We start from the raw sequence: 27,699 nt of genomic DNA, 5'->3' as shown, positions 1-27,699 counted from the left end.
GCCCGGTCCCCCTCGATTGCCATGTTTATTAAAGAATTCCAATTAAAATTTGATATTTTTGCACAAATTTAATTTGTATTTTTTTTAAATAAACCATGGTATTTCCGTCGCATATTTTCCAATCATTGCACCTTTCCGTTATCTCCAGCCATTTTAAAAGGGTCATAAGTAAGTTATTTTCGGGAAAGCTCCCATTTGGACTGTTTTTGAAGTCAAAGCCAATTCAAAGCCATCACGCTTGCAATTTGCAATTCCGCTCGTCCTCAAAAACATTGCTTGCTGGCCTCACTGCAGCGGTGTTTCTGAAGCCAGAAGAGAAACATGGTGCAACACTTGTGGAAGAAACACCTACTGATTCTATTGATGGAAGTAGGCTTTTCTCGTCATCAAGTGTGGACAGGCCAGATAGAAAAAGATATTGCATTGAGAAGGGAAAATATAAAGTTATCTTCGTTCTTGGGGGCCCCGGCGTTGGAAAAGGCACGCAATGCTCAAAAATGGCGCAAGAGTTTGGCTGGGTTCATGTTTCTGCGGGCGATCTTCTCCGTCGCGAGCAAGCACGCGAAAAATCCCCATTTGTTGAGCTCATAGCAACCTGCATCAGAGAAGGAAACATTGTCCCTCATTTTGTCACCATTGCCCTATTGAAGGCGGAAATGGAGCTCTATCCGCATGGGACTATTTTTTTGATTGATGGATTTCCGAGAGAAGTCGGACAGGCAGAGGCCTTTGAGCGAACCGTGATTCCCATGGATCTGGTTCTTTTTTTCGAGTGTGAAGAGGAAACCATGTTGTCCCGATTGATGCACCGCTCACAAACGTCTGGGCGAACCGATGACAACATCGACTCGATTTTAAAGAGATTCAGGACATATCAACAATCTTCCATCCCAGTCATATCATATTACGAGGAAAAGGGCAAAGTAAAACGGGTTGGTATTTATTTCTAACCGTAGATCCCATGCGCTGGAACGGAGAACGACGTATTCTCCTTGACCGTTCAAGCCCTTGACGATAGCAAGATGTTCATACCATTTAAGGAGATGGGTGGTCTTCCCTTTCCTTCCTGCAAGTCAGAAGTTAGCATTTGAATATAATAAAAAATTTTGGTTTAGCTACCGCTGCAATAAACCCTTTCGCAACCAAATTTAATGTTTATCGCCACGCTGACCAAACACAGGGCTATCTAAAAAGCATTCCGATCGCGCTATTGCGACGAAATCAGGCAAAGGAATCAGGTACCGGTTGATGTTTCACACTGACGCAAGGATGGTCCGAGGCTATTGGACGCGCCTCATACACGCCAATTACGGGATCGCGTCGCAGCAATGTCGTTTCTCCATAAAGCCCCGCATAGAAAATAAAAAGCGGCGACGAGGAGGGTCGAGCAGGAAATGGAGTGTTCTTTCCATGGTCCGCGGTACAAATGTGCAAAACCAAGTCGTCGACGTTTGAAAACTTGTTTCTTTGCAACGGATAGGTCGTCACAATAGAAGGTGTATCGGCGAGCGCAATCTCCTGCGTGACCGGGATTGTCCAAATATTTGAAAAATCGGCGCCAGCGCCAGCTCCGCCGTTTGCAAATATCCGTAATACATATTCGGGGCCAGGTTGCAGCATCCCAATTGCAATAAAGGACAGCTTAATGCTTTGTGAAAGAGGGATGCGGATGATTAATTGGGAATCGTCGTCATCGCTCTGCACAACCATATCCGTCTGCAAACGCAAATGATGTGGACGGAAAATTCCCTTGACGGAGTCTCGTGTCTTTTCATTAAGGGCGTAAATGTTCGCATGGTCTATGTATTTGAAAAGCGAGGCGGCAGATGGCGAGCAATTTGCGCCGCCCGTTGATGACTCCTCAATGCAGCAATCGGAGGACCCGGATGAAGAGCAATTACAAGGCATCAAGTTGAAAATTATAAAAATATACGCGAGCCCGGAAAGTAATTTAATTTTTGACCATTCAGAAGAATTCAAAATTAATTGATGCACCGTGGATCCTCTCCACCAAATGTCCTCTCTCCCTCCAAACCAGACATATCCTTGACTAGCAAGTCGTTTTCAGAAATTAGTTTCTATTCGTCGGCACAGAGGGGATCTACATATCAAGAACAGGAAGACGACTCCAAAATATCAATCACTCCCGAATTGCAAGTAATTTCTGCTTTATTTACGGAAAGTCAGCTCATTTCTCCTGACGCCAAAAATATAAGTCCCAATTCCAGACACGCAAGCCCTGATTCCGGAGAAGCTTACTATGATTCAGCGCTGCGCGAAGATTCCTCCACATCAAGCATTGCTTTTTCAGGGTTACAAACGGGGGTTCTATTTGACGAGAGACTATTGGCGCACGAAAATTATTTTTCTGAACACCCAGAATGTCCTTCTAGAATCCTAGCCATTAAAGAGGCTTTGGAAAAGCAGGGGCTTCTCGATCGAGTTTGTCAAGTTCCTGCTCGACCTGCAACAGATACGGAGGTCCGGCTTGTTCATCAAGCAGATTATGTCTCTTGGCTAGGCTCTACTGCCGGTAAATAATGCTAGCGATAACCCCAAATAGTTAAGGAGGCAACAGAATATGAAAAGGAGTCAATTTATTACAATCAACACACGTCAGATTGCGCTCGTTTAGCCTGTGGAGGAGCCATTGAAATGGCATCAAAAATCGCATCTGGAGATCTTCTTAATGGGTTTGCTGTGATCAGACCCCCGGGCCACCATGCAGAATGTGGTCGAGTAACGGGGCACCATTTCTAACCGCTAGGCTTTTGGATTTTGTTTCATTAATAATGTTGCTGTCACGGCAAAAGCAATCCAGCGCCAGTCGACACTTAAACGTATCTTGATTGTAGATTGGGATGTTCATCACGGGAATGGAACCCAGAACGCTTTTTTGAGCGATCCAAATGTGCTCTACATCAGCATTCATCGGTTTGACGATGGAGAGTTTTTTCCATGCTCTCAAGATGCTAGCATGACGGTTGTTGGAGCTGGAGCTGGTATCGGGCGCACTGTAAATATTCCTTTTTCAGACGAGGACATGGGCGACGCAGAGTATATTGCTGCATTCACTCGTATCGTCCTCCCGATCGCATATGAGTTTGATCCTGATATGGTACTCGTTTCCGCTGGCTTTGACGCAGCCGAAAACGACCCGATTGGAGATTACCATTTGAGTCCAGCATGTTATGCCCACATGACACGCATGTTGATGAACTTGGCTGGGGGCCGCATATTGCTTCTGCTTGAAGGGGGGTACTCACTTGAGGCATTATCCAATTGTGCATGTGCCTGTCTGCGAGCCCTGCTTATGGATCCATTGCCTCAAATGCAGCTACGGCGTCCAGATTCTGGAGCTCTTCACACCCTCAATAGTGTCATTAATATTCAATCTCGATATTGGAAAATGCTTGCATCCTCCGCTTCGTCTTCAAACATGCCGTTGCTGAAAGATTCAAATATTATGTCGCGAAAGGAAAAAAAATCTTTATACTCCATCCAAGGTTCTATTTGCAGTTTCTAATGTTAGCTTCGCTGCTGATGAGTAGAGTTGGATTGAAGGATATCTTTTCGAGATACTTTTCCTCGCTTCTTCAGGAACGATTTGGGATGATTCGTATGCCGGTTCCAGACTCGTTGCTGTTGGATGGAGATATTTTCATAAGGTACTTGCACATGTCATTTTCACTCGTGGTAGCTCAAATGTAGTAAATACAAAGTCGCCGATCGTTCTCTTTGTACATTCCATACCAAGACTCCATCTAGAAGGACTTCCCCCAATCGGGTCCTACTACTACTCGCACATAACATCCAATGACGATGTCTACGTATTTTCTAATTTCCCGTAACCTGTGTAGTCTCTTAGTGAACTGGCATATTTTGAGCGAGCATTCAGCGATTCTTATTCCGTCATAGATGTCATATTGAATTGCGAATCGGGGCATCCTGTTCTTCCTCCACATGCATCTGGCGACTCGTTGGTAGATGAGATGGGAAGGATGTCAATCCCATCCATCAACAAGGTCGATCCGAAACATTCTGCGCTTTTCTATCTATGGGATACTTTTTTAAGGTAGGTTGGGTATGAAGGGCAATAAGTTTTATTATAGTTTGGGAATATCAAAGCAGATTGTTATCGTGGGATCATCCATCGCTGCCTCGGCATCAATCTCCCAGCTCATCATAGAAAGATCTGTGGAATCTATTTTGAGGGGTGTTGTTCTATTCCCGGCCCCGGAGGGCCCAGGATCGCCCGTCACTGGACACCGGGCCAATTGGTTTGCCGAGAATAGCATGGTTTATGTGTCTTCATCCGAGCCTTTTGGGACAGAAATTCCATTTTCCAGGGTTTATGGCACATGTTTTTCAAACGGAATTTCAGACATGATTGATGTGCGCTCCATTCCCACGTATGCAATTCCCATATCCATGGCCATGGCCATGGATAATGCTTTCGATTTTATAGCGGCAAAAACATCAAGAAAAAATAAAGTTTAATTTTATTTAAGTAAAATTTAATTTTGAATCATGGGTAAGTTTATCGTCTCCTTTCTTCAGATCAACCAACGATATTTACATCCATCGTTATCGCTCCCTTTTCAATTTGTCTAATATGTAGGCAAGGGAAAACCAACAGGATTGAACGCCGCTCGCAAGCTTCGTACCTCGCGCCGCGATAACCGCTGGGCTGACAAGAGCTACAAGAAGAGGGCTCTTGGAACAGCTTTCAAGCACAACCCATTTGGAGGAGCCTCTCACGCTAAGGGAATTGTCCTAGAAAGAATGTAAGTTCATACTTCTAAAGCTCCTTTGAAATGATGAGAACAGATAGGGACAACTGATAACTTGATGATTCTATCTCTCTGATCTTTGTGTGCTGATACTTTTCTTTTATTACCCATCTTATATTTTGCATTTCGTTTTGCCTTACCTTTAGTGGTATTGAATCTAAACAGCCAAACTCTGCAGTTCGTAAGTGTGTGCGAATCCAGCTCATCAAAAACGCAAAGAAGATCACTGCCTTTGTACCGAACGATGGTTGTCTAAATTTCATTGAAACCAACGACGAAGTTCTTGTTGCTGGTTTTGGTCGTAAAGGTCGTGCTGTGGGAGACATTCCCGGTGTCAAATTCAAGGTCGTCAAAGTGGCTTCCGTCTCCCTGCTTGCTCTATACAAAGAGAAGAAGGATAAGCCCAGGTCTTAATTTATCCGCCTTAATAATAAATGAGGAGCTAACACTTTGGACTTTACAGCGTCTTAGAAAAGCGTCGTTTTTACCGCATTTGGCAGCAAAGTTTTTTGGGGTTGTTACAATTGCGCTGGGCGTCAAGTCCCTGTATAATTGTTAGCAATCACCAATGGCTGCGAGTGTGCGATGGTGTAGCATTTTCTGTACCGGATGATACGTTTATTGGTCATCACCCTCATCAAGCTTGCGCTTGGGGGACCGTTGCTCAACTTGAGTATCTGAATGGTCGAGCGACATAGCGATGGCCATCGCGAGCTCGTCATCGCCTTCACTCTCCTCCTGAATTTCTTGTGGAGTGGATGTCTCAGGCAAAACATGGGGTTGCGCCAAGGCTTCCCCTGTGGTTGGTAAAGCTGGTTGGCGGTTTCGCTCCTCTTCTAGACTCATGCGCAACGCAAGAGCTAATTCTGGATCTAGCTCTGGGTCAACGCCGAATGGAAACTCAGACCCGGATGAGTTATATCCACTGAGAATGGGTGATGAGACCACGGCATCGGAGAGTAGACCTCCGGTTGATGGCGGGACAGACACCAAATTGCTATAGTGATTGATGCCATGAGATGTTTATCATAGTACCTAAGCTATATTTCTGCGGTAATCCGTACCTAGAGGCGGGGGATTAGAAAAGGAGCAAGAGATACCTGTTTCGATCGTGCGAGATTATTTCTATGAAGGAAGAGAGGCGCTCCAAGTTTGTTCTATCTTCTTCTCCAAAACTGACAATGTCCATGGAGATGCCATTCTTCTTTAGGGATCGGGCGAGCTGCTGCATCGCCTCTGGCGAGTCTTCATCTGTTCGTCCCGCAGGGTCCCGGAGAAGCGGGGAGCCGACAAACGCTATTATATGCTGGCGTTGGCTTTTATTTTGACGATGCTTCAGCGCAAGCTATAAATAACGACCGGTCAACTAATAGCCATACTTGCGCAATTTTCACTGCAGAGAGGAAAGAGGGATTTCCATTAATGGCTGCCGATGAAAGCGCCTTGTAGAGATTTCCAGAATCTTGCGAAAGCGAAATAAGGACATGTGGGCTAAAAATGAAGAATACACTGATACCCCAGTGTGCCGGCCATCGTCATGACTCCAATGGAATTCTCTTGATTTCGTTGGCGCTTTGCCTGAATGATGACCTTGGCAGCATCGAGCTGGGCCTCCATTCGTGTCGGAAGGTAATCTGCCGACCGAACCCACTCTGATGTATCAAGACTACCACGGTAGGTAAGGGAACAAGATAAAAAGAGGAAAAGGGATTAGAAGACAACGGGACCTACATGATCATACACGCTTCCAGGGACATTTGAATAAAATTAAATTCCACAATTGATAACAACACCAAATTGAAATCATTGTAAATATGGCCAATTTATTAAATATCTCAAAATTTCTCGACTGTTTGTGGAAAGGAAAAAGGGGACGAGAGCATCTCCAAAATTGCCGCAAAATTTCCATGGATTGCAGAGGGCGACGAGATCGAAACACCTTTGTTCATCGCTTCCTCTTGTAAAATAGAATTGACATCTGAAAGCGAACTTATCGGCATTTCGGCAGTAGATGCCTTTATGAGCTCTGGGCAAAGAAGAGACAGGTATCTGTCATGTGGATCAGAAAACCATGTAGGTATTGCTATTGCATTTTGTGGTTGTAGCATATAGGATATTGGGGAATTATCCACAATGATAATATCATGGAGCGGCTTTCCAAATATGGTCAAATCCTATTCTAGTTGATACAATTGTTAAAGGGTACCTTAATAAAATGCCCGCAAACGAAAATACAAGAGTGCCTGAACAGCCTATGATGGATATACTTGCCCTCAGGATCTATTCGGTCAATCACCGGATTAGCATATGATGGGAGTGACGCAGTAAAGACGACCACCTCGAAGTGCTTGGAGATTTCCTCTAGAAATCCATCCAAACCCGGTCGCTTGGACACATAGACCACATCGGTCACTAGAGACTGCTGGTCGGAAGAAGAGAGGTCCAGTTTGAGGATGAAATCAGTTTTGACTGTTGGTATATTGAATGAGGAGTGAATAAGCGTCTCGTCCAAATCTAGCACGAGGCATTTCCTGTTTGTTTTTAACCGAATTCCAGACTCCATTGGGACAGATAAAGGATCCCGTCCACGAATAGAAGATGGCGGTGATTCCTCAATTATGATACCATCTTTGTGTATCTCAATGTGTTTTTCGTCTATAGATAAATTATTTGACGATAATTCTGGGATGATAGATGCACAAGACTTGGCATCATCCAAGGGTATCTGAACAGGAGTTTCTCCCTGTTCAGTAGGCGGCGATTTTAGATCATGAGAATGCCTATCTTCGCTAAAGAAAATCTGCTCTGAGGATATCCCTGTTTGCTGATTAGCAGCATTCAATGGGACAACCTTATTAAGGCCGCGAGATATGGAGGAGGAAAAAATCGATTTCAAAGATCTGGTCACGTTTTTAGAGAATCGAGAAATCCCAGCTTTAAAGTTTCTTAGGAAAGAATATGCTTGATAGACGCGTGTCTCAGGATCAAGTACTTTGTGCTCCATTTGAAAGAAAGATGACGGCTGGGTATCAATCCACTGCTATTTAAACGATAAAAAATCGGTTAGGGTTAGTTGCTATTTAAACTTTAAATCAAATGACGGCATCACTCTTACCCATCGCCAATTCTCATAATGAAAATGATGATCAAAATCACCATGCTGTGTCGACTTCTCAGTCTAGAATTAACAATGACTTTCCAGAAAAAGAAAAAATGTTCACCGAGTTCCTTTCCAAGTTCCAGGTATTGTCTTTTGCCCTTTATGCGTAGATATTGTTCGAGATAAATACAAAATACAAGGGGCTCATTGAAGAATACTTGGTCAAAAAAAAAGATATAGATTCCAAAACAAACCCTGTGCTATCGAAAATCACGGAGCTCTCCACAAAGCTTTCCAACAGGAGTGTAATGCACATCAATTCCAACCCTTTCCATATAGAAACTGAAGATATTGATTGAGGAGTTCTTTTCTCATTATGTTTTGCCAAATACTGTAATCAAGTACCATTGAAACACCGCTATTTTTAATAGAAAGCTCAAAGATGGTGCAATGTCCTCTTCCTCCAGCATTGAGCAATTTTCCGATTGCTGTGCTCAATACGTTAGGGTGGTAGAAAACCTTTCGTCAATTAAAGAAAAAGCCCCCATTCCTATCGTTTCGGATATTACGCCCATTTATTCTGAATTGAGCATCCATGTTAGATCTTTTGGTCTTATTTTCTCCTAGATACTTAATGAAATTTGCACATTTGTTTCTAAGAATATTTTTGCACCTCTTTCGGCAAAAGATACAACTTCAACTTTAGATGCCGAGTTGGGCTTTTTGCATTCCGAGTGTACAAAGAAAAGGGGCTTATTTGACATTTCAAGGAGAATTTTAAGGTTCTGCCAGAAGAGAAAAAAAGAAGATCTCGCTGACGAAGAGCCTAACACTACAAGCAATGCGTTGGGGAATGGTGCTGCAAATAAGGGAGAAAACACGATGCTGTATGATGGTTCCGATGATATCCTGATTAAAAGGTATTTAGAGACGTCAGCCTCCATCTTTTCCTCTATTTTTCAAAAGCACCTAAAGCAACTTGTCAATGGCGTTACTGTGGTTGAGATGCTGACTTTTTATAAAATAGGCAAGACCGGAGCTCAATGATTTTTCCATTTGGAGCTTGACGCTGCCAACGTCGTTTTTCCAGTCCTCCCCAAAAGAGGAGTATCTTTCGCTTGCCTCAAGTATAAATTGCGGATTTTACTAACCATGCATCAGACCTTTTCAGGATTACTTTATCTCCCCTTACTGAGCCTACAAACGCTATTGAGATGCCCCCGGTAGCGGAAATCCTAGTCCCTCTTTTGAAATTCGACACTGTGGTTTTAGAAAAGGAGAAGAAATCCATATTCAGGGTACTGGAGGCCCATAGCGAAGCCCTATCCGAGGTAACCATAGTGAGTCCTACTAATTATCAGCCAATTTTCCCTGAAAATGTCGTTTTAAGGCTATGTTTACTTGTGGATCAATACTTATCTGGTGAGGTTGAGTTTTTTGGCCCGTTTTTTGAGCTTTCCGGAGAAAAAATGCTAACCGACTTTAAAAAAGATGTGATTGAAGTTGTCAAGGTATGTTTATTTGCCTTTCACGGCGATAGAAAGGAATCCAAAAGAAATTGTTATTGACGAGGGAAAATGATTTTTTCTTTCTTCTACTATCGATTGTGTATTTTGAAGTGTCTACTTTGTGCTTTACCAAGAAAAATCCACTCTCCCCTGTGTTGCTAGGCGAATTTATTTCTCTTTTTGATAAGAATATTGCCACGATTATCGAGCATTTGACCAGTTTGCCGACCATTCAGTCCCAGTTCTCTGCTGTTGATGCCCAGTTGGCATCCAAGGAATTTGCCTTATATTTCCCTTCGTTTTTGAGCTTTTCTAGACACTTTTCTAGCCTATATTTAATGGTATTCGATTCTTTTTATGCCATTAAAAAATGGGGCAAATCAACTGCATTTGCGACCAGGCTGTTTCTTCTTTTAAAGACCCTCAAGGATAAATTCCTCGAAACGGCTATCCTCAGTACTTCAATGTACCTGCATGGCGAGCAAAATAGATATAGTTGCCTTACTGAAATTGTGGGGCACATTCATGCCTCTCTTATGCAGAGGGAGATCGCCGATATTCCAGAGCTCTATAATATTGCCAACAGTGAGTGGCATTCAGACTTTTTAGATTTTGCTCTTAATTTCTGCAAGTGCATCATTGGGAAACACATGCCGTTTATATATACAACGACCACTGGTACCGCCATAACTGCAAGAAGTAATTTAAATCAAATATATACTCTAATTTTCTCTACTTGCAAAGAATTTTGCTCAATCAGGGCGCAGTGCTTCGCAAATTGGGAAGGCCCTACCATCTGCACACTAACGGAGATCTTTCAGAAGGAACTGGTGGACATGTTGGCAAAAAGCGATCTGTACTATGGAGAGATAGGCGAATTAATTTCCAATGAAATAAAAATTTGCAAATGAGCATATCCCATTGGCTACTGGAGGTATTTTCGAACAAAAGATTATCTCTTTTTATGTTTCCCAGATTTTGTGTCGTTTATTCATTGCTGTTGGTCGTGTTTGTATTTCAGGTTAATGGTATTTCTGCTTTGGGGACTGACACTGACATTTTTGGCCACTCCGTTCTCAAGGCATCAAATGAAAGCATAGACCTCCTCAAAGATCTATTAATATCATGTTTTTATTTTTTTCGGAGTCTAGCTTTATATATCCTTATTCCTCCCGGGTCAAATACAGAACTTACACTTCACGTTCTGGAGTTGGGAATATTTCTTCTTGGGTGAAAACACACTGTCATTGTATATTAAAGGGCATTACTAAATAAACGCCGTTTTGGACCATTTAATTTGATTTAATTTTACCTGGACAAATTTGAATTTTAATTGGACGCGCCCAACGATTTCCGGTCGCTACCCAATGAAATTATGTAGCCAGTAGGGGATTTATTATTGTCATATTTCGCAACATGATTATTACAAAACTCAAGATTCATTTCTTGATACCCTTGGTATTTTTTGCATTGTATTTTTCAAGTTACGTTAGAGGCAAGGAGGCGGGCTTTGAAGACTATGCACGTAAAGATGAGGTCGACATCAAGGATGATGGCATGCCGGTTGGGCCCATTCGGTCATATTCTATATCCATTCTCTCCATTTCAAAGGACATTTTTCTGTCCTCAATGAACGGAGATATTCGGGGCATGGCATTCATATCCTGCTTGCTAGCATATCAGATATTTCTATTTTCGCAAGCCTCTACTACATCGTTTGGAGATTTATTTGCCTCCATTCAAAAATCGCTCGATACGATATTCATAACTACGTGGAAAATACAAATTCAATAAAACAATCATATGTTTATGTTGCATAAAAGCCCAATAAATTAGTTCTTGTTACGCAAACGGTCCATGATGCTGGAGTATTCCAGGTCCTCTTTGCAGTTGGCCTGAATGTCCAGGGCAATCCCCAGCAGCTTGGATTTCAATGCATCCTTGCTACAGGCGTAAGTCATTTTTTGACCTGTTACAGCCGAGTCTGGAATCCTACGGTGAAAGTCGGAGAAGTAATGGCATACCAGCTGATAAAAAGGATCTTTTTACGCAGCCCATCGGTATCCGAAAGCTTGTATTCGAGATCGTAAACGGCATATCTGCCATCGTCTTCTGGAAGGTTTGCGACAAATTCCTCAAAAGTAGCTGCGGGCTTCACAAGCTCTTCAACAACGATCTTGGTCCTTTTTTCGGAGATCTTGAACTGTAAATACGTGTGCTTTGAATTCTTTTTCAATTCATCAAAAGCAACAAGGCATGAATCGTCGACATTTATTCCGGAAGACTATAGTGTTAGATCTAATCAGTTGGGGAGTACCATTTTGGATAAAAATTGGCTTTGCTAATCCCACTATTTAAATAATCAGCGATTTGCGAAAATTCCAGGCAGTTACAAACCAAACCCTCCAATTGGTGACATTCATTAGAAGGTTGATCCCTTAACTTAAATTTAAATTATTGTTCTCAAACGATTTTATATCTGCATTGGTCCAATTAAAGTTTCGAGTACGTTTTGACGGCCAAGCAGCCACAGGCCGCAGGAGCCCGTTTCGGCGCTTTCCATAAAAATGCCGGCCAAGCCAACGTAACGATTGGTAAAATTTAGAATTAAATTAAATTATTTCGCGGATCGTTATTCAGTATTATTTATTTTACACACGGCGACATCTTGGACCATGGTCAAGTAATGACACAGATTATCCTTGATGGCGTGGTCATCAATCTCTGTACAAAAAGCCTCCGAGACTGCTTCGGCACTATCACACTACAATTTAGGTAAACATGCGGCAAACGTACCGAAGAGATTGGGATCGTTTTAAATAAACCAGGCATATATTCCACGAGAACCTCAAAAGGTCCCGAATCCTTTTCTACCAGTCTCGAGAGTGTAAATTGGCCATTTAACTGTTTCTTGCCGGAAAAAATGTTCGATCCCCTATGGACAGTATCAAAGGAAAAGATGGAATTGGTGCCTGGAATCATTTAAAATTAAAATTGGCAATTAATTTAAATTTTTGGTTTTCAATGTCTGATTATGCTCGTCAGCTATGCAATGAACTAATGGGTCTTGATAGAAACAAAACCGTGTATGAAGAAAAGACGCAGGAAAAGAGATTTTATGATAAAGATGTAAATCGATGTCTTTAAATACCTGCTAGGTTTGCAAGTACTTTTTGGTTTCGTTTTGTCCACATGACTTGTTTCCCAACACAAAATCGGATATTGGCCCGTGTGAGTACCGTACTCATGACGAGGCCCTACGGGCAGAGTACGTCATTGCCATTTATTATCGCTTATAGCTACATGTTAAATGGGGAGGATTACGTTGTTCAATTTGAGAAGAAAATGATGGATTACTTGCAGAGACTGGTAAATGATCTGGATCGCCGAATAAAACGGGCAAAAGAAAGGCTCGAGGCCAAGCCTTCAGATGAGGTGCTTGCAATGATGAAACCAAACAAAGACGAAAATGAAGAGCGAATAGTGAAGCTTGAATTACAGCTGAAAGATCTTTTGGATCGTATGGAAAAGTTTGGCGAAGAAGGCAAGGTCTATGAAGCCCAGCAGTTGGATTGCGAATCCGATCGCCTTAGAAGGGATATTGACCGCATCAAACAGGTATATTTCGATTCTCTTTCTGTAGGAAATAAACCCGATGTTTAAAATGGAGAAGGAAATGGAAACATGCAGCGTTTGCGGTGCTTTTCTTGTTGTAAATGACATTGCAAAGAGGCTCGACGCCCATTACGAGGGAAAGCAGCACATTGGGTTTGACAAGGTCAGAAAAGAGCTCGATCGGTTGAAGGTATTTGTGCAATGTGATTTTAGGAAAAATATCCAAACACCCCAGTAACCTCTCCGAGTACACAGGGGAAAACCGCGTTTCTGTATGAACTGCCTTCACGCAGAAGGTCGAAATCGCCACCGCTTCGATCCAAGTCTCCTCAAACAAGAGGAGCAAGCTCTCGCGATGCCGGAGCACGACTTCATTCGCCAGAGAGAAAATCTAGGAATCAAATGAGACAAAAGTCTCGGTCTAAATCGCCAATACCCCATGATTATCCACAGAGCCGCAAGTTCAGAAAATATTAAATAATGAAACCTTTAATAAAATTGGGCATTGTATGGGGGGGGCGGCACACCAGGCTATTTTTCAAAAACATCTCCAGTGGACTCTTCTACGTCAGCAATAGTTTTGAATACAAGTTGAGTGGATGACGAAGAAAGTCCAGTGAACTCGGGATTGTCAATATCATCTAAAATTCAATAACCAATCTTCCTACTAGACACAAACATAAACCGCTCGTCTTGTTTGGCCAATTGGATCAAGTCGCTATACAGGACAGTTTTTCTTTTTCCCTTTGCAAGCTCAAATGCCCTCGATGCAAAGTATTGGATAAAAAGCTCCTGAAAGATTATCCACAATGAAATACCGTCGCTGCAGTTATCAGGAACAAAGAGTCTTTTGATATGATTGAGAGCTCATCATATTCTTTCAGGATCTTTCTAATTTTCGAGGCCGGCAGCGTATTTCCAATCGAAATTTGCGGAGTCAAATTTCTGGTCCTTGAGTTTAAGCCGTTATCAGCGGTAGAGTCCGAATATTCATTTTCCATTTTGATCATGGCAGAATCCTCAATGAGGGCGTCTGATCCAGCCCTCTCATCATCCTCATCAACGATGGGGATAAATTTAGAGGCATCCATGAGGGTGGAACGTGTAGGATGGATTGCAATATAAATTTGGGTTATAAATTTAAAATTAAAATGCAATTTTTTGTAGTTCTTGCTCTTTTAGGAGTTAAACTTGCTTGAACTCATTTTTCAATCGTAACTTTTAATTTCATCCATCCCAATGACTTTCTCCCCCGAAACAGCTGTTGTTTACGCCGCTCTCATTCTACAAGACGCTGGAGTTGAGATCACCGCAGAAGGACTATCTGCCATTCTTTCCGCTGCCAACGTTCAAGTTGACTCAATCTGGTGCACTCTTTTTGCAAAGACACTTGCCGGAAAAAACGTGAATGACCTTCTCTTTTCATTCTCTGCTGCCCCTGCTGCCAGCGCTCAAAGTGCTGCCCCAGCTGCTGCTGCCGCTTCTGGAGCTTCTGGAAGCTCGAAGAGCGCCCCAGCCAAGAAAGAACCCGAGCCAGAGCCATCAGATGAGGAGATGGGATTTGGTCTCTTTGATTAGGCTTCAGCTATTTAATTGTAGTTTTTAGTTGATCAATAAATATTCACGATATGCCATGTTTCAGAGATCAAGCATAAGCCCGCTTAGTGCTGCTGACCTTGTTTAGTACTCGCGTATCTAGCGTGGTGTGGCATGAGATGGCGGTAACATTTAGGGTTGCAACGAAATTTCGAGCTTTTGGGAATTTAAATCTTTCAGGAATACAACATATGACCAAGCCGATTATTCAAACCCAGGTCCTACCGGGATCGCTGGCATCTGCTTCATACTCGACAGGAGCTATTGATGACCCCTGCACCATCTCCGTATACTGCTCAATAAATGGACCTCTTCCTGTTAAGCCCAGATTAGAGCTTGAAGATAGGGCTGCAATCAAGTGCATATGGAGATCCTCTCTTTCCTCGTCGACTCTCGCTTGGGTCGACAATTTTACAAAGAATCCACCGATGGAAATAGATGGCAATGATTATAGCGATACCAACGATACTGAAGATACAAGTGGAAAGGAGGCCGGGAAAGATCTTGATTTAAGCAAGGGCTTTTCGTCTAGGTCGCCAAGGGAAATCGAACATATTTTACACGGAATTCTGTCGGAGACACTTCTCACACTACTATTTCCTCGATCGGGCTTTTTATTCAGCTTCTTTTTATCAAAATCTGGAAATAACTCTTCGTTCCATGAAATTTTATCATGTGCCATAAATTGCCTCTCCGTTGCCTTGATAGATTCTGGTTCGTCCATTTGATAGCAATAATGACTCTAGGGATCCCTATTAAGTTCATGATTGCGGCCAGCTCATTCTCAATAGCGGTATGTCTGTTTGCTAACGATTAGAGCTCAGCCAATTCATCTGTGCTTCTTGTTTGGGCCTCAAACGCACCCAAGGACTCTGTATTGGCCATTGATGTTATCGGTGGAGAAAGCCTGGAATGCTCAGCACTGGTAAAATTAGCGCCTTTACGAAATAGACCGAGAGTCTTATCAAAGCCCACAATGATGTGAACGAGGCCCTCTTGGAGGACATCAAAGCACACTTTCTCAAATAAATTAACTAGATCATTCTGTACAAAAAGTTTATTCAATGGACAAGTTTGCCGATGCCGGAAGGTCATCGATGGCTGTTCAAGGAGATGTAGTAAACTGTATAAGAGTCTTTGTCAAATGCGGGAATGGCAAACGGCGATGAGTGGCAAGGTTGGCGAATATTGCTGGTGTATTCGATGGAAACTTGTCTTATCAACTTTCTATGATCCACAAGCTCAACCATGATGTCTCCCATTTCAGGGAGAGAGAGCCATTTGCTGAAATGTCGAAAAAGGATTCTCTAAAAAATACAAAAGCCCATCATTACCAGTGAGACTCCGGGATGCTCTTTTATGAAATCATAGATTTTTGCCAAGGCAGCATCGAATATTGCCACGTTAAAAGAGCCATTTAATGCCAACCAAATCCTAGGCTGCACATAGGCACGGGGAGACTTTTTTGAATTGGCATCGACAGAGTCGTAAACGGGAATCAACCAATGCGAGGCAAAGTCGATGTGAACAAATCTGGCAAAATGAATGGGCGTCAATTGAGAACAGCTTTTCAAAAAAGCATAAAGCGCTTCTTTTGGAGAATGCGAGGCGTATTCCCATATCTCAGAAAGAGATGCGCCAACCAAGCCTTTTTCGAGAATGTTTGACACTATTTTTGACTGCATCTTGGAGCTCAAACAGGTCGCTAAGCCGGAGCTATCCATCGCAAGGAGGCTCAAGTTTTGGCAGGGAAAATCGATGTCCCCATTTTCAGAAGATTCGAAACTTGTGGGGCACATCGTTGGAGATGATAGCGCATAGGTCCCCGAGATCACATCATCAATAATATTTTCAAAATTTGTATGTGGGTTAATGGCCGAACTTGCTTGTATGGAAGACAAATTTGAGGTTTGGTCAAGTGATTGACCAGTGCTTGCCCATTTTGGGTTTACAAAAAAGGAAGAGAACCTACAATGTAAGTTGAAATATCGTCATACCGATCGGTGAATGATAAGGATAGCCCACAACAGGCCTTGCGTAACTTGGACGATAAAATGGGCAGCTCCTGTCCAAAATAGAACCTTTTTGTAAATACACCATCTCTCTTCAATCCCAAGGCGATTTGGATCAAAAGAGATGACTTCTTTGCCAGCCTAGATGGGCTAGTCGATCCAAAAATTGCAAATAGCGATTCAATTGGAAAAGCCTCAACAACGCCATCACTGTTGTCACTCATAGCGTACTCGTCATCATTTCCAGTAAAGCTAGTGGCGGTAGGAAACGATCCAAATGCAACGACAGATTTGAGTGCAGATTGACAGACTAAAGCGGAATGGTTTGAACCGCCTACAGACGAATTGGCAAATTTTTCTTCGCCACGAATGAATAACTCGTCCGAATAATTGTCCAAATTGGCCCTGCTTCCAATTAATTCTTCATCAGGCTCAAAGTCCACAAATGTAGCCTGGCTTGTGCGAGATGATGGCAATACTTTGCGTTGATCGCCTTTTTCAGATGTAAATACATCGCCACTGCAGCAGTCTTCAGGCTCTGCGATGTCGGTATTTGAGATAAATCCCGTATGAAGCAAATCATACATTACCAACCTACGTTTCACGCTTGATGATGCCGAAGTCAAAATGGCGTTGAGAGTAGAGTTGCTATTGCAGAATTGAAGTTCACTGCAACTAAAAAGACATGTTCTTGGAACGACCGATTGGCAGGTTGGATCAATACGCTCGGTAGAAACAAAAGGAACGGACAGGTTTATGCCAAGCTTTAGCTTTTTATCTTCAAACGAAGTGGAGGCACAATGGTTCGTGCTGTTTGGAAGCAGTAAATCAAGCGTTATCGAGTCAGCAATGTCAAAAAAGTTACACGATGCCTGCTTGGTTAGCGGAGTCGGAGAATCACTATCAAGTGGATCAAAAATGGGGCGAATGAAGCTCTTAATTTGATTTTCAGCCCAAGTTTTATGCCTTCCATTTCCAAGAATCGAGGATCTGATGACCGGAAAAACATCTGAAAACACCACGGAAATATTTTCATGCGAGTAGCCGTCTTTTTCATCCGAGAACAAGATGGAAAGAATGGTTTTCATTTCCTTTAGCTCTTCGTTATTGGTTATCATACAAAAAAGGGCAGATGCCATTTGAGGTGGAAAAAGAAACCATAAAATAAACAAAACGACCAGGATCCTTAATTCCTCAAACGAACAAAGTAATGTGCTGTTATTGATGTCTTGTTGAGATGCATTTGCAATCAATGGAAGGGTTTCGGAAGAAAACATCACAGATAGTGGAATTTTATAATCCGATGATATGGAAAGTAGTGCTAATAGAGTCTCACTAGGAGATGGTTTGCGTATTGAAATCCAACTTTTAAACGACTTTAGAATCTCTTCCAGTGGCAGACACTGCTCAAGAGTAAAGAGCTCTGAAATTAACTTGCGTGGCTTGCAACGAAAATTAAACCGACACAAGGCGTCTAATGGTTTGTAAAAGGACAAACAAAGCGACTTTAGTGTAGCAAGTATGCTAGAAGATTCTGTTGGAAGATTGAAAGGGATAAAGGCACACAAATTAGCCGCATATTGAGAAGACTCTGAAGACAATAGGCCCGAGTTTTCTTCTGCAAAATCTGAACTTGGTATGGCAGCGATTTCCAAGTTTCCAGAGTTTTCACAACTTTCAGGATTCTCTGCTACACTCAAGAAGCTATTATCATCAGCATTCTTCTTGGAAGAGACAACACTAATAAGCTGGAATTCGAATTCGGCCCAGAACCTGTCAATAGCTAGAGGGCATGAAATATCAATTCCAGATGGGCTCTTCAAAGCTAGCTGTAGGGGAGGAACCATAGGCAGGTCTTCCACACCGATGATAGGCGTTTGAGAATCTGGATTCAAAACAATCAAGCCACCAGTAGGTGCGGTAAAATTTGGCGAAAAATCCTGGCAAGGAGAAAGGATTCCCAATTCTGCCAGAGAAGCCAGGTATGCAAGCCATTTTTTCCGGATCGGATAGTCGGCACCACCAAAAGACGCGTTATAATCGTCATTTGAATCGCATTGCGTGTCCATGGTTCTTTTGTCAATAAGAAAGTTCTTGATCCATGGCAGAGAATCGGATAGTTTTTGATTAAGCCGTGACTGGATAGTTTGCCAGGGAAGCGTAGGATTTTCAAATCCTAAATAAGTAGCAAGCCTCTTCGACCTGGGTACGCTAAAAAGGGCCAAAAATTCCCACAAATATAGCGAGTTGATATTCGCCGAAAATATCTTGGCTCCAGAGGCCGGGCTCGGAACAAGCATGTTGCAAGTCGATGCGAGTCGAAAGATCATGCAATGGAAAATATATAGCCGCCGGATCGGGCTTTTGACAAATCCATAGTCGATATATTGCATTTCATTGTGAGCCACTTTTTTAATATCTTCAGTCGGATTGTCATTGAAAAGGCGGTTGATTTTGATAATCGAGTTCCGGGCTTGCGCGGGGCTTGAAGATACTGTCCTTGGTGCCGATAATCTTTCCTTTTCTTTTTCAATGGCACCTAGTATTTGGGGGTGGTTATGTAAAGGGTATCCTTCTGAGAGCAGATCCAACGAAACCAATAACAGTATTTGCTGTTCAGAGTTTATCATTTTGAGTGGAAGTGTTTTGGCCAGGTTTCTGGATGCCAATGAGTGAGCTATTCTGACCACCGATCTGGTGTCGATCAGATATTGGAAGTCTCCTTCGTTTTCTTGTAATCTTTTCGCCAATTCGCGTGTAACGGGGATCACCTTTTCATGCGAAAGCCATTGAAGAACGGTTTTTTCTCGGTTTAATCTGGTGGTACTGATAGATCGCGTATTTGTGTCGGCATCTTCTTTGAATTTTTTTGGCTCCAATTGGTCTTTTTCTTTAGTGATCGGCTTGGTGTCTTCCGTTGAAGAGGGCGAAGAACAAGAGGAAAAACGGGGTTGACAAAGCACCCATTTGATCGAAAGAGGCCTGTCAAGAGGACCTTGGTAAAAATATCTGATTCTTCTACTCCTCCCACAGTGTTCTGTAATCGAAGTAACAATAGACTTTTCAGAGAGGGGGGTTGAAGCTTTTTTGGGAGATTTATATGACTCCATCAATGAAGCCAGCCCTTTTGGTCTCAAATTAAGCAAAGCGCAAAGCTCCGAAATGATAGCACCCCTTGGGCCCAATCTTCTTAAAACTTCAAGAATTTGAATCTTGATAGGAATGCCAATCAAAGAGGCATAGTTTGCTTTAAACCATTTTTGAACCAGCGTTAGTTGAGTTTCAGCTTCACCCTCGCCTTCACCCCCATGCTCGTCTGCGTCTATATTTTCAGCATATAGCTTGCGTTTAGAGCCTTCTTTCGTATCTATCGGCTGATAGCACTCAACGGGGGCCGATGAATTATTGACCGTGGCTACGATATATTTAATTTGGCCAGCATCCAATAGACCCTTAAGAAGATATTTGATTGCGTCCGTAAACAAAGGAGATGCCGGCTCTTCTGTTTCTTGATTCCGGAATGTCAAGGAGGTCTTGGTATGGATCCTCCAAAGGGAAGATACAATATCTTCCAAGCAAACAGCACCGCCTGCTTTCACCGATAATTCTGAAATTTGAGCCACTAGCTGATTGACATCAATACCAGAAGCAATTACCAATGAAATGGATCTCCCATAACTTGGTATAAATCTCTTTGCTCGCAATAAATTAGAGGACTGCGATTTTATGGATTCGGCTTCGATCAAGTTTACGGCTTCCAAACGCCGAGAAAAAAAGTAAGAAGAACGAGGATCAAAATGCAGCTTTTTTGATATCTCCGAGGTTTTTATGCCCCGAGGACCGCTCTCTATGATTGAGCTCAAAAACGATATTGGCTGCGCAGTCCATCTAATGCCACTTGGTGTGGGAAGTGCAAAGTCTGCCAATTCATTAGACTCTTGAGCGGGGAGTGTTGATGCAATGCTGCTGCCGCCTCCAGATAAAAAAGTACCAAAATGGATTCGATGCCGCAGTTTTGGGATTATCACTATTTTCAAAGGCGATTTTAGCAAAGAAACTAACTCACAAAAAAGACCTGCACTGSGAAAAAACGTCGACTAGCAACAGTAAAAATAAAATCGATTTACAGGATCATGCTCAAAAAAATATACAAGGAAAGACTGGATGGAATCAAATAGGCCAATCCACAATGGCTGGACGAGAGCGGCTTTCTCTTCAATGGAAATATTATCTCCAATGGGATCTTTCTGATGCTGGAGCAACATATCTATCACTTCAGAAATAGAGGCCCCTATTATGTGAATGAGATTTGAGCCCGCAAACCTGAATTGCCCGATAATGCAATCCGTCGAATAAGGAATATTGAAAGATCACAGCTGGGGTTGTTGGTTCGATTCACAAGCATCGTATTTTTATTTATAAAGACTAAAAATATTTAAATTTGAATCGGCCGATTTTACGCTGTTTGAGGAAATCCATGCTCGCTCCCCCCCTTGAGCGGGATCATCAATGGCATTAAATTTGTGGCGTTTGGCTTGACCCTTTTGAAGGATTTTTAAAAAAATGGGCACAATCAAGCTATTGTTCAAAGCTGATTTGTCAAACTCTAGGACCAGATTTTGTGCTACCCTCGAATGCTCAAAATGGTTTGAAAACCTATCCTCTTCACTTTTGGATAACTTTTCAATCAAATTAAAATACAAATTTTCAACAGACCCTATATTGAACGCCTTTGTAAGGCCAATCCAAAAGCTTAACAGAGTGTAAACATCGATTCCGCCAGCAAACTGCAGACGACTTTCAACCAGAGTGAGTTTAAATAATGTTGAGATGGCAAGGAAATCGGGTGATGTCCGTTTTGATTCAAATGCTGTACCCGAAAGATCAATGTGTCTTATTGATGGAAGGAGAAACAATACAGCCATATTGATTGACGAAAAGAGCAACTCATTTGCTGCCAAGCTTAGTTTTTCTAGGGCGCAAAAGGGTGGCGAGCTTTGGGTCCTTAGATGCCGAACCATGGATGAAAAAATCTCATTGAAGGAGGCATCTGTAACCCTGTTATTATGTGAAAGGTTCAGCTCCTTCAGATTTGGCAGTTTAATTGATATCACTTCTAACAGAACACCCAGCTCTTTGTCAAATAACCCGCAACCCTCCAAGGAAAGAGAAGAAAGCGTGCATGGAATTAGGCCGATGAAGCAGGATATATTTATGCCAAGCGAGAAAATCGGGATTTTGAACAAATTCAGGGCTTCCTCCTTTGCAGACAATGTCTTCAAGATACGAAGATTGTTCTGCGGGCTATGGCTGGCCAATTTTCGATAAGCATATGAAATGCAAGTAAAATAGCGATCTAGCTGATGCAAGTACTTGGCTCTAGATGAGCTAATCGATTCAACGCTACATGGATAAAATTCTATTTTGGCAGCATTTGATGGGACTGGATCAATATTGGAATAGAAAAAAGGAGTCAAATATACAACAAATAGCCAAAGTGCATGTAAAGCCATTGGCAATTTCGAAAGAGCCTCCAAATTTAATTGAAAGGCTTCAAAAGATTTCAAAAGACACATGGAACAAAGCGTTGAAAGGTCGGAGGAAAAAAGCTTTGCAAGCACTTCGCGCTCAATGAAAGAATAGTGGCTTGCCACGACTGAAGCCCGTATATGCCCCGCCGCATGTGATTCTTGTTTGATGGCCCTCGTGTGGACGGGAGAAAGGACCTTCTGCACGACAAAGGCATTTGCGGACAAGTTCTCGTCCATAAAATAAAATAAATTTAATTTCTAATTGAGCAGCACCTCCTTATAGCCGCCTTTGACAATATACTCCAATGCTTTAGATGCCGCTGTACGCTTAGCCCATGTGCGACCAGTTGCAAGCACGTTGGCAAGAACCTTTCCCCGTAGTTTGATGATACATCGATGCATCACATTTTCTAACGAATGCTCATGTTGGAATTCAAAGATTAGCTCGCCTGGCAGTATTCCCAGCTTCAAAACACTCTCCATCAAATCCTTTACTGGATTCAGACCCAGTTGCTTGTGCTTTGAATTTCTATCCAAATAGAATGAAATGATATGCTTGTAAATATTCCAGAAGCCATCAAGATCGCATCCCAAGTCGAGAAAAATTGCGCCCGCAATGCTTTCGAAGAGATCGCACAAGATCTTTGGTGCAGAAAAGATCGCCGAGCAATCATGGGATGTGGGCTTTGAAATTTGATCACCAGTGAAGGTTCGGTAGTCATCAATGAATGCTTTATCATTTGAATGCAGATAGTCCACATATGCCTTTACAGACTCGGCAAGCAGGTTATTTTTTTGGGTATTAAAAAAGACATCATGCAGCTGTAGCAAACAGAGCATTCTGGAAAAAGACTCGTTATCAACGGAAGAGGATCTCAAAAGAGTCAGCTCATTTGGCCTGAGGTTTGGATATTTCTCATAAAAATATTTGGTGACAACAAAATCCAAAACGGCATCTCCAAGGAATTCCAGTCTTTCAAAATTAAAGGCAGCTGAAAGAGACGGATGTACCGTTGCAAGAAGAGCCAACCTGGGATCCTTAAATTGATAGTTCAAGCTCGTTGATATTCTATCGAGAGTATTGGAAAAAGAACATCGAAACCCATGCTTGTCATCAAAGACGTAAATCAAAGCCGAAAGCTCTGGAGACGAAAAAATCTGGTTAATGCAATTGATTTTATCAAATAGACGGGCCTCTGTTTTCTCAAACAAAGAAAGACCAGCCGGCTCTGCCATGTTATTCAAATTCATATTGATGTAGCCTTTCATATGATCGGGAGTAAGGTTAGAACCGATAATTTGAACCAATCCTAGCTTTTGTAAAAAAGAAAATGTATTTGAAAGTCCCGTAGACAGATAAAATGCCCCAATAAGAGACTCTATCATGTCTGAGATGGCTTTGTTTGAGTATCTTACACCCAGCTGACGAAGAGCGGTGGTAGAATAAAGTGCATGCAAGTCATCAAGGCAAAGGCTATCCAACTGCATTTCATCAACAGGCGAGAAATCTTTTTTCCTGGAATTCTCATCGTGTAAAGATAAATCAAGCCAAGAAACACACTCGTCAAAGACAGGCCGGATGGGGACAATACATGAAAACGAAGGGTCTTTTTTAATCAGAGCTTCAATCAGCGTGCAAATATGGGGAGGAAAAAAGGCTTTCACCGTCGAGAAGCCCGCAATATTTGCATATTTGTGTAAAGAAAGCAACGAAATTCCAAGCGAGAAAAGATTTGCATTGCAAATGAGTTCGCTTCTTTTTCTAGTCAAGTCTGCCTCTGAGGGAAGGCCAGGAAAATGTGTGGAGGATTCGAGAAAAAGATCCAAAGAGACGGCAAACTTTAGGATCGAATCGCCCAGTAATTCCAACCGCTCATAATCGAACGATCCGGCACCACAGGAAACCGAGAGATCATCATCCACATCTTCGCCCGAATTCGGATTTATAGGTGCTGTTAAAGCTTGAAGAAATAGGGTGAAATCTGGCTTTAACGGGACGGAATTGAAAATATTGCCTTCCTCAAACAACTCCAGCATCAATAGCCACCTTTGAACTTGGGAAAACCATGTAGGAAAAATGGAGGATATTAAATAATGGCCAGAAGTGATGGGGTAAATGTTCAGCAGTTCGGGAACCAACAGCGAATGTAGCGTCTTACTGCTGCTAGAGTTTGTGGCGGTGATTTTTTGTAACGAAAAGTTGGAGGCCAATGAATATGACACATTATTTACACAATCATATACGGTCTTGTCATTGTCGATATGAATGATGGCCTTCCCCAGGATAAGTGAAGACTTTTCCGAGACCATATCTAGAGCGGTTTTAGAGTATGTACATTGTTCTTCATACGAAGAACGCGAAAGATTGCCCTCCAGGTTGCTGTTTTGCAGAACAAAATTAGAGGACGACATAAAATTGCAACAATTGGGAATTTCCATCTTAACACATTCCACAAGCGGCTGTGACAAGTCTTTAACTTGCACCGAAAACCTGGCCTTTAAATACTCTGCAACTGATATTCCATTTTTTTCAATCATCGATAGAGGGTTCAAATCACATCTGACCTTCTCAATTCTATATCCAATATCCGAATATCGGTGATACACAGTAATCTTTTGAAGCGAAAAGAAAACAAAATTATCAAGATTGTTCTCCACACATCCGGGATCATCAAACATATGGTGAGTCAACACTGATGATGATGATGATGATGATGAAAAAGAGGGTCTTTCAAATCCTTTGGGCCGAAGTACGTTTGAGAAATAAAACTCGGACAGCTGATCAATAAAAGACAATAGTGAAATTTGAGGTTTCGTGCCAGAAAAAAAAGAACACCCAGAACTTAATAATGGCCAGTCGATTCTCCAGCTCTCCAGACAGGGTGGAAATTTTTTTTCGGCCGATAAAAATCGCAAAAAAGCGCCATATAAGCTTTCAGGAGTAATCGGGATTTCATCACCAGCGTTTCGAGTAACCGGAACCACAAGGTACGAAATTTTTTCAAGACAGTCGATTTGTAAAAGCGGCTCTTCAATAAAGCAATTTCGGGACGGAGAATTTGCCTTAAGGCTCGACAAGTAAGATTTCAAGTATTGATCTATGTCCTTCTCTGTGGATAGGCTTGAATCAAACAAAAGGCTATTTTTGAAGCCATTCATAACTTTAAATAGTGCAATTTGGAAAGAAACGATAGACTTGAACTGCTCTGCAGAAAAAGTTACCAAATGTGGCCCATTGACTTTCATTTTACTAGAAGGCGTAACTGCAGACAGATATACTTCAAACGCGGGGAAAGGAGTGCTTATCTGATGAGGAAGAAGGATTCCAAAGGAGTTCTTGAAATTTCCGGTGTTAAAGACATTATAGTCTTGCAGGAACACGCTGTTTGGCCGCTTTTCGGCTTTTTTAAAGAACGAAAACCCTGGGCGAAGTTTCTGTATAATATCCATGTGATTTTGATCCTCAAAATCCATCACGTACAAGAAAAAGGTGTGACTGGTTTGACTGGGGAACAAGTCAAGTTTATCTTTCCAACTGGCCATGGACAGAATTCTGGGGATTTTCCATATTTTCTCAAAAGAGTATGTGGGCTTGAGCAGAACCTTTATGGGATAATAGACCCTGGTACGAGTTGAAGTATAGTCCAAACCCTGGTCAATGGCATCACCACCACTTTTTCCTGTTTTGTTCTCGTGAGCAAGTTTTTTCATCTTTTCAAGATTTATAGATTTCAAAAACTCGGCACTCGGAAGCAAGTTGCAGTCTAGAACACCGCTTTCATAGAGAGCCTTGAGGCTATGAAAAGCAGCGCTCGTTCTAGCAGCTGCTTTACACGGATATTGGTCCCCAAAAATGGCCTGGTCATTAAAATTAATGTACGGAATAGGGAATAAATTTGGCAAAAAGAGTTTGCAAAAGAAAAGATCTTCGCTTTTGGGGTCTAACTTGTTCACCTTGAGAATTTGAAACGCCAATTGGGACCTAACATCAGGACCAGATTTGGGGCTCGAATTGTTCATAGAAGAAATGTTGCTACATCCCAGCAGGTACACCACTTCGATGCTCTGTGGATCATCATCAAAGACGATTCGTTTTGGCACATGAAGCATGTGCGATTCAGATGCTTTGGAGCTCTTTGTTTTTGGAAGATAAGAACAAATCTTTGATAAAAGCTCAGGCGCAGACAGCATTGACAAATATGCCCCTGTTGACGGAACAACGAAAGAAAGGTGGCTCATATCCCTATCGCCGGTATACTCGATCGTTTGCGAAAGAATTGAGGATTCTACCCATGAAATCAGATGAGAATGCGGATGTGACTTTAAAGATAGCTTGTCTATCAAGGTGTAAGACTTTGCAATTTTTAGAAATTGAATCTGACTAAAGTAGCCATACAGCATTAGCGAGGTGCAAGATAGTTTTCCAGTTGATTGGTCCTCGACCAAATAGAACTCAAAAGACCTCAATTTCATCGCAGACTTTTCATTGTCAAACTCAGGGAGCGTGTATAGGCACAAAAGAAAATTTAAATTCTTTGGGACGTCCAAAACATGGAAATCAATTAGCAAGCTTTCGGGCGGTGTGCTTTGAATGGAATTTAAAAATACAACGACATTAGAGTACAAATCCATTGTGATGATGACGACCGATTTTTTCGGCACATTGGTGGAATATGTGGCTGAAGATTGTGCAGAGGCTACTCCGGGTAGATATGGTCTATTTGAGCAAACAGGTGGCCTTTCTTTCAAAAATTTTTGAAGCAAGCGAGGATCCTTACAAAATTCCTTTTTAAAAACAAACGAGTTTTCGCGAGGATCCTTCCTTGCCTTCATGCAGTACTGAGACAAAAATGGGTCCTGAAGTTCAAGAGTTTTCCATTGGGCCTCTGATACAATGGCATTGACAGAGGTATAAGATGTCGAACATTTGTTAAATGCAGCAAGCAGCGTATTTTTAATGCAACCAACAAAGCATTTTTCGGAAACAAATACAAAAGACAGCTGGTTGTCGTTGCTTTGAGGGGATGCGAATCCATTTAACTGAGATGAAACGAAGAGAGATAGCTTTGAAGTCACCTTTACATGCGATTTGTAAAAGCTTTTATTGCGGTCATAGAGTCTCCTTAAATATCGCTCATACACCGGGTTTTCTTCGTAATATGGCCCATAGCTTGATGTTTCGAACATTTTTGCACCAACAACGGCATCTGTGTATCCTTTTTGCTGCTCGATTTTCACCAAATAGCAATGAGCTGCTCTGGTCCCGAACTCGCGGAGAACAGATTCAACCCGGGCTTTCTTCTTTTTTAAGAGAGGCCCATATACATCAAAAAGCTCCAAAAAGGCCAAAGTGCCTCTGTAGTCGCTGATGTCCAAAAGATCGCCAGAAGGATAGAATAGGTTGAACCATCGGTGTAAATTGGTTATGTGTATGAGAAATCCATGATCGATGCCATCAGGCTCAACAGCACACGGGCTTTCGGGGGAATCCCTAGTAATTCTAATGTTGGTCTTTTGAATGCCATTAATAAACGGGAAATCCAT

At 42.1% G+C, this 27,699-nt stretch overlaps 14 protein-coding genes across 14 annotated transcripts; 6 read left to right on the top strand and 8 right to left on the bottom strand.

Moving 5' to 3' along the window:
* Positions 1–95: 95 nt before the first annotated feature.
* Positions 96–950, top strand: DI09_28p150 (uncharacterized protein; the record flags this gene model as incomplete). The annotated part of the gene is made up of 1 exon (XM_013382708.1): positions 96–950. The coding sequence occupies one exon, from the start codon at positions 96–98 to the stop codon at positions 948–950; it is 855 nt and encodes a 284-aa protein (XP_013238162.1).
* A 271-nt stretch (positions 951–1,221) lies between these two features.
* On the bottom strand, positions 1,222–1,908 carry DI09_28p140 (DUF1000-domain-containing protein; the record flags this gene model as incomplete). The annotated part of the gene is made up of 1 exon (XM_013382707.1): positions 1,222–1,908. The coding sequence occupies one exon, from the start codon at positions 1,906–1,908 to the stop codon at positions 1,222–1,224; it is 687 nt and encodes a 228-aa protein (XP_013238161.1).
* Positions 1,909–1,989: 81 nt separating this feature from the next.
* Positions 1,990–3,526, top strand: DI09_28p130 (uncharacterized protein; the record flags this gene model as incomplete). The annotated part of the gene is made up of 4 exons (XM_013382706.1): positions 1,990–2,157; positions 2,188–2,533; positions 2,564–2,739; positions 2,768–3,526. 4 exons carry the CDS (start codon positions 1,990–1,992, stop codon positions 3,524–3,526), a joined length of 1,449 nt encoding a protein of 482 aa, XP_013238160.1.
* A 1,004-nt stretch (positions 3,527–4,530) lies between these two features.
* Positions 4,531–5,207, top strand: DI09_28p120 (40S ribosomal protein S23; the record flags this gene model as incomplete). Its single annotated transcript, XM_013382705.1, has 3 exons — positions 4,531–4,534; positions 4,622–4,787; positions 4,940–5,207. The coding sequence occupies 3 exons, from the start codon at positions 4,531–4,533 to the stop codon at positions 5,205–5,207; spliced, it is 438 nt and encodes a 145-aa protein (XP_013238159.1).
* A 204-nt stretch (positions 5,208–5,411) lies between these two features.
* DI09_28p110 (uncharacterized protein) lies at positions 5,412–6,410 on the bottom strand (the record flags this gene model as incomplete). Its single annotated transcript, XM_013382704.1, has 4 exons — positions 5,412–5,790; positions 5,894–6,138; positions 6,173–6,284; positions 6,310–6,410. 4 exons carry the CDS (start codon positions 6,408–6,410, stop codon positions 5,412–5,414), a joined length of 837 nt encoding a protein of 278 aa, XP_013238158.1.
* Positions 6,411–6,628: 218 nt separating this feature from the next.
* Positions 6,629–7,797, bottom strand: DI09_28p100 (uncharacterized protein; the record flags this gene model as incomplete). Its single annotated transcript, XM_013382703.1, has 2 exons — positions 6,629–6,967; positions 7,000–7,797. The coding sequence occupies 2 exons, from the start codon at positions 7,795–7,797 to the stop codon at positions 6,629–6,631; spliced, it is 1,137 nt and encodes a 378-aa protein (XP_013238157.1).
* A 92-nt stretch (positions 7,798–7,889) lies between these two features.
* On the top strand, positions 7,890–10,293 carry DI09_28p90 (uncharacterized protein; the record flags this gene model as incomplete). The annotated part of the gene is made up of 5 exons (XM_013382726.1): positions 7,890–8,036; positions 8,521–8,813; positions 9,065–9,404; positions 9,590–10,100; positions 10,223–10,293. The coding sequence occupies 5 exons, from the start codon at positions 7,890–7,892 to the stop codon at positions 10,291–10,293; spliced, it is 1,362 nt and encodes a 453-aa protein (XP_013238180.1).
* Positions 10,294–11,233: 940 nt separating this feature from the next.
* Positions 11,234–11,820, bottom strand: DI09_28p80 (uncharacterized protein; the record flags this gene model as incomplete). The annotated part of the gene is made up of 4 exons (XM_013382725.1): positions 11,234–11,393; positions 11,426–11,685; positions 11,719–11,737; positions 11,795–11,820. The coding sequence occupies 4 exons, from the start codon at positions 11,818–11,820 to the stop codon at positions 11,234–11,236; spliced, it is 465 nt and encodes a 154-aa protein (XP_013238179.1).
* Positions 11,821–12,425: 605 nt separating this feature from the next.
* On the top strand, positions 12,426–13,493 carry DI09_28p70 (uncharacterized protein; the record flags this gene model as incomplete). The annotated part of the gene is made up of 5 exons (XM_013382724.1): positions 12,426–12,530; positions 12,560–12,669; positions 12,701–13,019; positions 13,045–13,206; positions 13,230–13,493. The coding sequence occupies 5 exons, from the start codon at positions 12,426–12,428 to the stop codon at positions 13,491–13,493; spliced, it is 960 nt and encodes a 319-aa protein (XP_013238178.1).
* Positions 13,494–13,547: 54 nt separating this feature from the next.
* On the bottom strand, positions 13,548–14,107 carry DI09_28p60 (uncharacterized protein; the record flags this gene model as incomplete). Its single annotated transcript, XM_013382723.1, has 3 exons — positions 13,548–13,657; positions 13,685–13,808; positions 13,835–14,107. The coding sequence occupies 3 exons, from the start codon at positions 14,105–14,107 to the stop codon at positions 13,548–13,550; spliced, it is 507 nt and encodes a 168-aa protein (XP_013238177.1).
* Positions 14,108–14,255: 148 nt separating this feature from the next.
* On the top strand, positions 14,256–15,340 carry DI09_28p40 (uncharacterized protein; the record flags this gene model as incomplete). The annotated part of the gene is made up of 2 exons (XM_013382722.1): positions 14,256–14,580; positions 14,682–15,340. 2 exons carry the CDS (start codon positions 14,256–14,258, stop codon positions 15,338–15,340), a joined length of 984 nt encoding a protein of 327 aa, XP_013238176.1.
* An 85-nt stretch (positions 15,341–15,425) lies between these two features.
* On the bottom strand, positions 15,426–20,889 carry DI09_28p30 (uncharacterized protein; the record flags this gene model as incomplete). The annotated part of the gene is made up of 4 exons (XM_013382721.1): positions 15,426–15,656; positions 15,947–16,544; positions 16,610–20,721; positions 20,776–20,889. 4 exons carry the CDS (start codon positions 20,887–20,889, stop codon positions 15,426–15,428), a joined length of 5,055 nt encoding a protein of 1,684 aa, XP_013238175.1.
* Positions 20,890–21,036: 147 nt separating this feature from the next.
* DI09_28p20 (uncharacterized protein) lies at positions 21,037–22,392 on the bottom strand (the record flags this gene model as incomplete). The annotated part of the gene is made up of 1 exon (XM_013382720.1): positions 21,037–22,392. The coding sequence occupies one exon, from the start codon at positions 22,390–22,392 to the stop codon at positions 21,037–21,039; it is 1,356 nt and encodes a 451-aa protein (XP_013238174.1).
* Positions 22,393–22,413: 21 nt separating this feature from the next.
* DI09_28p10 (Dicer 2-like protein) lies at positions 22,414–27,699 on the bottom strand (the record flags this gene model as incomplete). Its single annotated transcript, XM_013382719.1, has 1 exon — positions 22,414–27,699. One exon carries the CDS (start codon positions 27,697–27,699, stop codon positions 22,414–22,416), a length of 5,286 nt encoding a protein of 1,761 aa, XP_013238173.1.

Source organism: Mitosporidium daphniae (genome assembly GCF_000760515.2).
Source record: "Mitosporidium daphniae strain UGP3 chromosome Unknown contig-28, whole genome shotgun sequence".
Taxonomy (NCBI): Eukaryota; Fungi; Microsporidia; genus Mitosporidium; species Mitosporidium daphniae.
This window is presented reverse-complemented; position numbering and strand designations above follow the sequence as displayed.